The sequence below is a fragment of the Platalea leucorodia genome, assembly GCF_965183815.1.
Source record: "Platalea leucorodia genome assembly, chromosome: Z".
Taxonomy (NCBI): Eukaryota; Metazoa; Chordata; class Aves; order Pelecaniformes; family Threskiornithidae; genus Platalea; species Platalea leucorodia.
The window spans coordinates 1556360-1566731 of record NC_138858.1 but is presented as its reverse complement, the minus strand read 5'-3'; the positions used below and the strand labels follow the sequence as shown (position 1 = coordinate 1566731).

The 10372-nt window shown below is 50.2% G+C and overlaps 1 protein-coding gene across 5 annotated transcripts in view; it reads right to left on the bottom strand.

Annotated features, from left to right (window-relative positions):
- Positions 1-852: 852 nt before the first annotated feature.
- TCF4 (transcription factor 4) overlaps positions 853-10372 on the bottom strand; it is a 236476-nt gene continuing 226956 nt past the window's right edge. For 2 of the 5 annotated variants that reach the window (XM_082335899.1, XM_082335901.1), the window contains 5 exons: positions 6523-6658; positions 5368-5530; positions 3021-3250; positions 2364-2510; positions 853-2090 (listed from right to left, as the gene is read on the bottom strand). In XM_082335899.1, the coding sequence (XP_082192025.1) occupies positions 2374-2510; positions 3021-3250; positions 5368-5530; positions 6523-6658 (666 nt within the window). In that variant the 3' untranslated portion in view covers positions 853-2090; positions 2364-2373. The remainder of the gene's footprint in view (positions 2091-2363; positions 2511-3020; positions 3251-5367; positions 5531-6522; positions 6659-10372) is intronic. The other 3 variants (XM_082335900.1, XM_082335902.1, XM_082335903.1) reach the window with 3 other exon arrangements.

Genomic DNA, 10372 nt, shown 5'->3' with positions numbered 1-10372 from the left:
ATGTGGTAACTATCATATTTGTTCTTTACGTTTTCAGAAACAAACATAAAATTCAGATTCTCGTATCTCACTATTTCATTTAAATGAGACTTTGTTTCAACCACACAGATTTTTATAAACAAAAAAACTGATACAATGTATTAAAACACATAATAACAAGAGTCTACATGTAAAAATATAACTTTTACATACACAATTTCAAAATAATGATACGTTTGCCGTTTGTTGCATAAAATTTACAAATGTATTTTTCATTACTATATAACTGGCAAAACAGGAGAACAGATGGAACATTTAGACCGTTTGATGGATTTATGGCATTTATTCAGTGTTGATAGGTGGAAAATCTACTCGAACAGGGAGATTTTATTTAAAATACATGCCAGGTCGGTGTGGCTGTAAAAATAGAAACTGGAATTAGAGACAAAAGGATGCTGACAAATACCTAACTAGGAGCACTATCTGTTAATCGTACTGTACACCAAAGTCAATCGTTATTAAGATTCACTATGGAAGTTGGTTCAGTTGTGCCCAGACTTCAAAGCTAGTTATCTGATGAGCTGCTGTGCCATAGTTGGAGCTATGTTACTATTAAATATGTTAAGTAAAAACTTCATTCGTACTGGCCAGAGAAATCCTGTACTACCACCCCTCCTCGAGAAAGTGCAACTTAATGCTTTAGGACTCATAAGGCTTGTTATAATGCTGCATGATGACCGAAATTGGCATTTCACAAAGAAAGGAGGAGGCAGCAAGTGGTCTACACTTAAATAATCCACTTAAAAACGAGAGAAGAACAACAGAAAAAAGAAGTCGATCAAATCTGTCACACTACTTGCAATTTTCCCCCGCGATGGTGGCCCCCCCCCCCCAGTCTGACCATGTATTCAGCAACGCCTCACTGCACACTATTTAGGCTACACACATAGGTAACACTTTAATCGGTTCGTTAATCACAGCCACTTTGATTATGTTATGTTTCCGATGATATAAACATTGGAAGGCACAGTGGTAACATTGTAGCATTCTAACCTTGTACCTCTGAAAATCCCAGAAAACGGGTCGAGCGGCGCGGCGCGGCGCGGCGGGGCGGCCGGGGCTCGCTCCCGCGCCCGGGGTGCCGGCGCACCGCCGGCCCCAGAGTCCTGTCTTCCCCAAAGACTGAAGAAACAACTCTCTACTTTAGTTATGAATGAGAAGCAACGTCAGGGTCAGCATTTCATCCTGCACTACCCCTCCAGAGACAGAGTTGGCACTACAGGTTACAATAACAAAAACAGGGGAGAGGGACAGAAATAAGACAAAAAAATCCTTATTTACAGTAAAATCTTCTTTTTAAAAAAGTTAATCAGTACTATTTTTTTACAGGAGCAAAAAAGTCTGAAACAAATGAACAAAAGCTTACCATATTCACTAAATTTTTAATATATATTTATATATATATTTATATATATATATTTGTCATAGGTCTATAAGATCCATCTGTTCCTCCTACCCTAAGGAATGGCTAATGTCATCGCTTCAGTTTTCATTAGGACGTTTGCTGGTTTTGTAAATATCTGGGCAGCAAAGCTTCCCTTTTAATATCCAGTAAGTATAAACACTAGCTGTCTAGCACACCAACAAAAACGCTCATTTTTGTTTTTTTCTTCAGAAGTACACTTTTTCATTATTGCAAGTTTACAATTTTTAAATTAAATATTTTTTTCAGACTTACAAATTAATTATATTTTTCTTTTTTTTTTTTTTTCCAAAAGAAGTTTAGGCACAAATGCATTGTCCCACAGTGTGGAGAAGATTGCCATTCAGTCTCTAGGCTGTGCACTTACAGCTCGTAACATACTGCGTTAGACATTCTGCGTGATATGTTAAAGAGAGTCGTCCCTCAAGTTGCACTTTTTGTTTGCTTTTTTTTCTCGGTTTTAATAATCGGGAATGCTGAAATCTCTTGCGTCTGTGATTCTTAACTACTCAGACTTGTCTTATATTACAAAAAAGGGGTTAAGGAGAAGTGTTTATGTGGGTTTAAGATAATACAGCTGTTAAGGAAGTGGTCTCTTGCTTAAATGAAGAAATGTGGCAACTTGGACCTGCGGAAGAAGTAAAAGATCTCATCAGTCACGGCGAGCTGAGCGCGCGCCCCTACACCCTCCCCCAGCAACCCGCCTCAACGCGGCCCTGGAAACCAAGGGTGCTCGCAGGGCGACCCGAAAATCAGCTTACGCGGGGAGGGGGGGGCTGGCACACCCACCCCCGGCGCAGCACCCCGCGGGCCGGTCTGCCCCGGGCCGGGGGGCCGGACCGGGGTGACCCCTCCGGGCGCGGGGCGGAAGGCTCCCGGGCAGGGCCCAGACCAAACTTGCCTTTTTTTTTTTACATCTGTCCCATGTGATTGGAGGCGTCTCCCATCCCAGGGTGGGGTCCTGCCAGGGAAAGCGGAGGAGGATCTGAAGATACTTTCTCTTCTTCCCTTCTTTTCAGACACGCTGCTTTAGGATTCAGATTTCTTTCTGTTGAATTGAAACAAAAGGCGAGTTCAAACATTCACGTTTTTATATACCAGACCGGTCCGTTCGTTGCATGGGCATCTAAAATAATTAATTGTCACTTATTCGTTCCAGTCCTGCTAAGGGGAATTCAGCGGGCTGAAGCGGAGGGTGCAGCTCGGTCAGGTCAAGCGCTGAAATGCAGCGCAACTCCATACGCAAGCTCTGCAAATACCTCCGTGTTTGTGCTTCGCTAAGGAGCAGCCAAGCTTAATATTGAATTTGGATCTTGCTGAAGACCGTAAAATGTGCTGAGGCCGCCGAGGACCTACGCCAGCACCCCCGGTGCTGGGGAACACAAGCACCCCGGGTGCTCAGAGGTGCCCAGCCGGCTCTGGGTGCCAAGGCTCGGGTCTTGCCTCTCTCCCCGGCACCGGCTGCCCCCTGGCCAGGCTTCCCCCCCCCAGAAAGGTGTGTTCGGCACGGCCGAAGCCCGGGAGGGGTTTCAGGAGATCCGAGAGGCGGCACGCTGACCTCTGACTTGCTGCTCTAAGCTGAGGATGACAGCCACAGCCTGGTGTAAGATCAGGAGCTTGGTCTGGGGCTTGTCGCTCTTCAGATGGAGCTGCACCATCCGGCCCAACTCCTTGAAAGCCTCGTTGATGTCGCGGACGCGCAGGCGCTCCCGAGCGTTGTTGGCCATCCTCCTTTCCTTTTCCCTCTCGGCCTTCTGCTCCGGTGTCAGGTCTTCGTCATCGTTATTGCTGGGAGACAAAAGGAATACATCATTTTCTAATGATGTGGAAAATAAGCGGTGCAAGGATTTTCAACAGACTTTGTCCAAAACTAGGGCTACAGTTCACGAGCAGACACCTTCTGAGTGATCCTCATCTGCTGTCCTGCTGCCACCAAACCTGCACAAAGTTCAGTCCCCTGAAATCTTACACTGAGTAAAGCCCTGGTTTGTAACGAAGCTTTACATGCCGCAAGGCAGGACTTCTGCTATTTTCAAGAAGCAAAACTACAGCTTTTTTTCAATGACATATTTTAGCACAGCCGATACTGCAACATTTTCGATTGTGGCAGATCTCCGCCTGTTGTCTCCGTTTAACCCCAAAGGACACGGTGGTGGCTATCTGCACCGCTCCCACCTCTGCTGCCGGTGGCTCGCCGCGGGAGCGAGGGGACCTGCCCCATCTCCCGCCGTGCTCGCGCCCGAGTCCCACGGGCTCCGGCCCCCCGGCGGTAACTTCCAAGCCAGGATGACAGCCGTGCATTTACACGCTTCCCCTTCAGCAGACCGTCATTCCGGTTTTGGAAGAAGCTTTCTCCACCGCTGAGGGTGAGGATCCGCCATCCTCCCGAGCAGCGGCAAGCCACGGGCGGCGGGTGCGGGCAGCACCCCAGCGCCTGCACGGAGCACGGGGCACCGAAACGCCCGTGGGCAAAGACCCATGGAAGTAATTTATGGCTGTGAAGAGCCCTACGGTGAACTTCTGCATCCTTTCTGCAACAAAACTGCTTTCTATCCAGATAAAATGATGATTTTAAATTGAAAACGCATCCACTGGTGAGTCACTGGCACTATATAATTTGAATTGGTTATGCAAATGGAGTAATAAATTCTCAGCAGCCCTAACAACATGGATTTAGACATATAACTAAATATCAGGAGTAACCTTTTAAAGCTGCAAGCATGTTAAAAGCAAAAATGTTAGCCTACAAAAGCTTCAAAGCACACATAAATATGCATAAGCGACAGCATATTTGTTGAATTAACAAGAACCACGATCACCTCACATCAGCATAAAGGTGCTTTCTTCTTACCATATCGTAAACGCACATGAAAGCCTCGCTTATACATATGGTTACTTCAACACATTTATTCAGAGAAGATCTCGAGTGTCATATATTTCCTCCAGTCATAAGAGACGTGCACGTAATTAACGTTTTAAACGTCACGAGCGCTGGCCTGAGAGGTCTGAGACTCGGCGCTCTCTTGGGGGCAGCACGTCTGCTCAGACGCTTCTTACCGCGGCTCCGTTTTTATAGAGAACCAGGCGCGGGAGGAGAAAAGGCAGAAGGACGCTGCCATTCGTCTTTCAAAAAATCCCCTGGACAAAGCAGGGTTGTGCCTGGGTTTCAGTTTTATCGGGATTTTCAGCTACGATGACGAGCACCTGCGGTCCTGAGCTGTGCCTCGGGCCCTGTGCTGACACGCAGGCGAGGCAGGTGAAACGCGAGGGACAGGAGCGAAGCCCGTCCCTCGCTCGGGTTCACGTCTGCAGCACCCATAGACATTGCTCACGTTTACCATGGGCCTGAGCTCCCAGATGATACAATCCAGCTACGCCTTCACTAATACTTCCCCAAAACGTATAAAGTCTATGTCGAACAAGCAAAGACCTCTAAACCCTCCGCTTAAACCTAGGGAGCCCTAGAGATTTACGGAAATCGAGGACTGGGAATGACAAATTTATTTCAGAGGTAAAAGAAAAGCATACGGTTTGTTAGTTCAGATGCAGGTGTGACCAGCTCTTAGGCACATTTTTAAGGAGATGAAAATCCACACTGTATTCCAATTTGCAAGCATGGGCAGAGAGGAATAACAGCCTAATTCATACATTTTAGCGTAATGCAATTTCTTTATAGATTGTGGAGAACTTGCTCAGCGTCCAAATTTGTGAATTGTTTGAATTTGATGACGTCCCGGAGTACAGGTACCAGAAAAGTACTCGGTACTGCCAGAAGAGCCATCCCATTCCACTTAGGCTGTGGTTTTACCTGCCAGGAAAAAACCTCATAGTTTCCTCCTGTTCTGTTCACTTCATCGAAATCCAGTAAAGGAATTAAATGAAGCGACACTATTATATACTGTTACCTAGATCTTGACCTAGTAATTGATTTGATATCCTTCTTGTCATCCTCTAGTTTCTTGTCCTCAGAAGACTTTGTGTCCTGGAGGTTTTCATCTCCCTCGTCGTCAGATTTGATTTCGGAGCTACCCGAAGAGACGCTCTGCCCTTGCAGTCCGGTTGGCATGCCTGCGAGAAAACACACGGACAACCTGTCAAGCAGTGCTGAAGGCAAGGCCCAAACGGCCTGGGTGTCTGTCCCCTGTCCCCGGCGAAGGGGGACCCACGGCACGAAGGGTGACCCGCGGCACGAAGGGTGACCGGCAGCACGAAGGGTGACCGGCAGCACGAAGGGTGACCTGTGGCACGAAGGGTGACCCACAGCACGAAGGGTGACCCGTGGCCCAGCCCCAGCTGGCTGCTGCAGAGCCGGGCATGGGGACGGCAGCTCCCGAAATCGGGTTCTGGCCCGGGCTTGGAGGTCTAACTCGGCTCTGAGGAAGGTGGCACAGGACACCTAGCTGCTACTCCTGTTCTTCAATCACTACATAACTTTTCCTTCATCTTAAAAAAAAATCTTTACTATGTCATTCTCGTAAAATAATCAAAATATCTTGGGTGCAATGAATGAGCAAGACCTTGTAAGCCATTGTAATAGTCTGGGCTCTTTCTCCCTCGCTTTAACGGGAAGAGCAGCTGCCTCTAGGAACAACACCAACCCCCCGACGTCCTCTGGGTTCGGTTCGCTCCAGGCCCGCTTTAAGCCACCCTGCCGAGGAGTCGGCGAGGCTCAGGAGAGCGCAGCACATCTCGTGAGCCAAGGAGAGGCGTCCTGCCCGCGGGCAGAACTGCAAAGGCGGTGGAAAAATCCGCAGGTCTTCAACTCACGCCTTTCTGATGTGCCTCCTGCAGCGTTTCCTACACTTAATTTTGCTGCTTAAAGCAGTCCTGGTGTCAAGACTCACTGTCTGGAGTTGCTTGCATGCTTCTAGATGTAATAACTGGAGTATTTCAGAGCTGGATCAGCGAACGGGCCCTGCAGCCTCGGCTGTGCCCGGTGCTGCGTTACAGCCTCCGCCATCCCTGTCACCAGAAGCGCAGACACCTCGTCCCGCCAGCCCGGGTCACCGCCGTCCCGGCCGCCTGTTTGGGGACAGGCTTCCCAGGCAGGCGGTACTCACCCCTGTACGGGTCCTGGGGCGGGTTCAAATCCGGGGACGTGGCGGACTGGACAGGCAGCTGGGGGACCGGGACCTGGTTTGGCACGAGCGAGTGGCTCCCGCGGAGGCTGACCCCGTCCTCGCGGTGCGCTCCGACCTGCCGGGGAGGAGAGAGGCAGCGGTGAGGCCCTGCGGCGCCGGACAGCCGGCCGAACCCCAAGTCCTGGGGACCCCAGGAGAGGGACGGGGACGGTGCGGCCCGGCACCGGGCCCTGTTTCACTAGAGGGCGCAGATGGCCCGTACAGCCGCGCCGCCGCGCGCACCGCACCGCGCAGGCCGCCCGGGAGGACGCTGCGCCGCACGCCTCGTGACAAACGCGGCAGAGCAGCTCAGGCAGGTAAAACGTCAAATTGTCTCCCAGGGTGCTGCAGCCGAGCGCGCTGATTCCTACCCATCTGTCTTCTATCATGTCCGCCAACAGATCTGACAATTATCTTAATGCCCATATGCTTAATTGTGGGCTTCTCAATTCCCTCATTGCTATCGGAAATCCTGCAGGAATTTCAATTTGGCATTCGACTTTCATTTCGGGGGATCAGATTCGCAGGCCTGCCATTTTTTTCCCCGTAATGCCAGCTAAGCCTCTGACAGCGGGAGCTGCGGCAGCGAGCCGCTCCCCCCAAACATAATAACGTGTCACCTGCCTTTCCAAAACGAGAAGCCCCGTCCAAATTAGCGCTCGCTGTATTTCATTAACCACCGAGTCCCAAACCCGAAGGGGCTCCATCCCTGCCAACGCCGTGACTCCGGGTAATATACCAATAAAGGTTTTATTAAACACTCCAGTAATGCCATCATCGGAGCTGACAGCGCGGGCGCGACGGAAACGCATCCATTCCTCCCCTCTACGTGGCTCGCAGACACACTCTGCGGAGCAGGGTTGCTCCTTCATTAAATAAAGGAGACCGCCGAGAAGAGTTAAGCATCTGAAGAGCAAAACTGTCAGGAGCTGCAGGAGACTTTGATAAAAAAGCACCCGGAGCGGTAACACCGGCGCTGCCTCCCCGGTCCTGCACGGCAGCTCCGGCTGGCTGCGCTCCGAGCGGGACAGGCACCGACGGACGTCTGTAGGGACAGACAGACAGCGTGTCCGCACGGAAAACTCAGCGCTCCACCTCCTCAGGTGCGTGCATCCCCCAAGGCTCGAGTGAAAGGGGCGATAAACCCGGCAGAGAGCTGTAAATCGCTCTTTATTCTCAGAAAGTAAGTACTCGGGCAGATAAAAAGATGGAGGGATGTTTCTAATCAGACTTACAAGATAATATAGGATAATTGTTACCAGCAAGTCGAGACCGCAGTAAGAAAGATAAAAGGGAATCCTGCCAAGGGGAACTTGAGAAAATCTTTTACTACTAGACGAAACGCAAATAACCGAAAGCAAGTGTAAAATAGCAGAGACAAAAACTCTCTCCTTGTTGAGACATTTTAATTTTTAAAACATCAGATACTAAGAAAAGACTGGAGCCAGCATTATTTGGTTTTAAGAGAGAATCGGTTGTTACGGGGCGCTTAGAGCTCGGCACTTCCACGTCCTGAAATCTCAATGCAGAAAACGCAATTAAATCCTGATGACATCCTTCTGAGGGGAAAAAGTATTTTTTCCCCACACCTATGAAAGAAAAGGACCAGTGAAACAGGCTCTCCTTCTCCATCCCCAGCGGCACCCAGCTCAGCTGGATACGACCCTGGGCAACCCGACCGAGCCTGGGAGCTGGACCTGACTCCAAAGCTGGCCCCGCTGCGGGCAGGGGCTTCACCGCGGCCACCTCCACAAGTCCCCTCCGATCTACATTTTTCTGCGATTCTACAAAAGACGAAAACCATTTAGTTTTGAGGTCGATGAAGACAAAGAAACATATGATACCACTTCTGGTTGGCAACCACCCACCACCCTTGGAGCAGAGCTCCCGAGAGCGGCTGGAAGCTGTAAAGGCGCTTTGACAGAGGCCACGTCTCGCTCTGGGTCCCTCCCTTTTCCTGCCAGCCTCCCCGGGCTCCATCCATGACCTGTGCAGACAGACAGACAGAGCCGGAGATGGCAAGCATCCCGTCCCGCTCCTGCCCCGGAGCAGCCCACCTCCTCCCCTGGACCACCTCCGTTGCAGGGCTACAGGAGATGCCTCCAGTTGGGTGGTCCAGCTTGAAGAGGGGCAGCCTGGCTTGGTTATTTGGCCTGACTTCTCAAAGACTACCTCTTGTTTGACCACGTCAAGAAGCAGACATGGTAATAATGCTACGCCAGGGGAGGTTTAGGTTGGATATTAGGAAAAACTTCTTCACCGAGAGGGTGGTCAAGCATTGGACCGGGCTGCCCAGGGCAGTGGTTGAGTCTCCATCCCTGGAGGTATTTAAAGAACGGATAGATGTGGTGCTTGAAGAGATGGTATAGATGGACTTGGCAGTGATAGGTTAACGGCTGGACTCGATCTTAAGGGTCTTTTCCAACCTTGACGATTCTATGATTCTACAATGGGAAGCTAATGATCTGGAGGATTTTTGAACTGAAGTGTTGAATTCAGATGCAAAAACAAGATGCCATAAAATCACCACCACTTTACCGCTGACATACTGATAGGAAGTTTTATTCATATTTGTTAAACTTGGTTGTAATAAAAAAAAGACTTCCTCACATTTCTTCTCCTTTAGGTTCTCAAGAGATCTGGAAGGTAACCACCTATGTTACGTCTCACAACCGAATGATAAACACTATCAATTCTTTTCTTCTCTTTGACAACCCACTACATGATCTGTCTTGCTTCTTGAGATTTGCAGCTTTTTTTCCTGCCAACTGGCAAATTCCAGGCTTGCTTAGTGAGCAAGCCCAACCTATGGCCATCCCTACACGAAAGAAAGACCATTTCTTATCTGCTATGACTGCCTCGAAGCCCATTTTCCCCTCTCTCCACGTGGGAGGCAGGCATCCCGAGATGGGATGGAGCTGGGGCTGCAGCACCCCTCCCACCCGCGATCCTCGCCGTGCCATAGAAAGGCGGCCGCTCCGAAACACCGACGCTTTCTAACCCTACGGCTACACAAACCACCACCTCGCAACGGCCTTCCCATAGCGTGTTTTCCCAGATAATTTATTTCTCCAGTTTCAATCGCTTGCAAGAAGATTCAGGCAGCCCCATCGCTTCGTCATCCACAGACGGCGTATTTCCTGAGAGACAGAAAGACTTCAACTCCAACTCTACCAGGCTACAAACACCTCTGTGTGTGTGTATGTGCACACACATGCATCTATAGTAAAAGATCAAAACTAACCCACACCACGTAGTCTCACAAGCAGAAGACTACAGGGGCTGGTTTCTGGTGGTGCTGTGGTTTGCACCGAGCCACCGCGTCCCCCCCGCCCATGGGATGCTCTGTCCCGCGTGGGTACCCAAACAGCCGCTTTTACAGCAAACTTCAGGCCTCAGATGTCCCCTAAAATAGGCCGGCCATTTACTTTTCTCCTTTAAACATCACCAGCTGCTTTTAGCAGGAGCCAAGCACCTTCGAGAGCATCGCCACGCTGCCAAACGCGGCCCAAACCCACCATAGAATCAATCACAGAATCACAGAATCGTTAAGGTTGGAAAAGACCCTTAAGAGCATCGAGTCCAACCATTAACCCAGCGCTGCCAAGCCCACCACCATCTGCCAGGGGACGCAGGGACGCGACTTACTGAAAGAAATCCCACCCCGTACAAGGTGTCAGGGACCGAAAGCAGCAACGCCTGTGAGCGCGGGACGTGGGCAGCCCCCGGCACCGCCGGGGACACCGAGGATGCTGCGTTTGCTGCTTCCCCCTCCCTGCGTGCCGCCGGT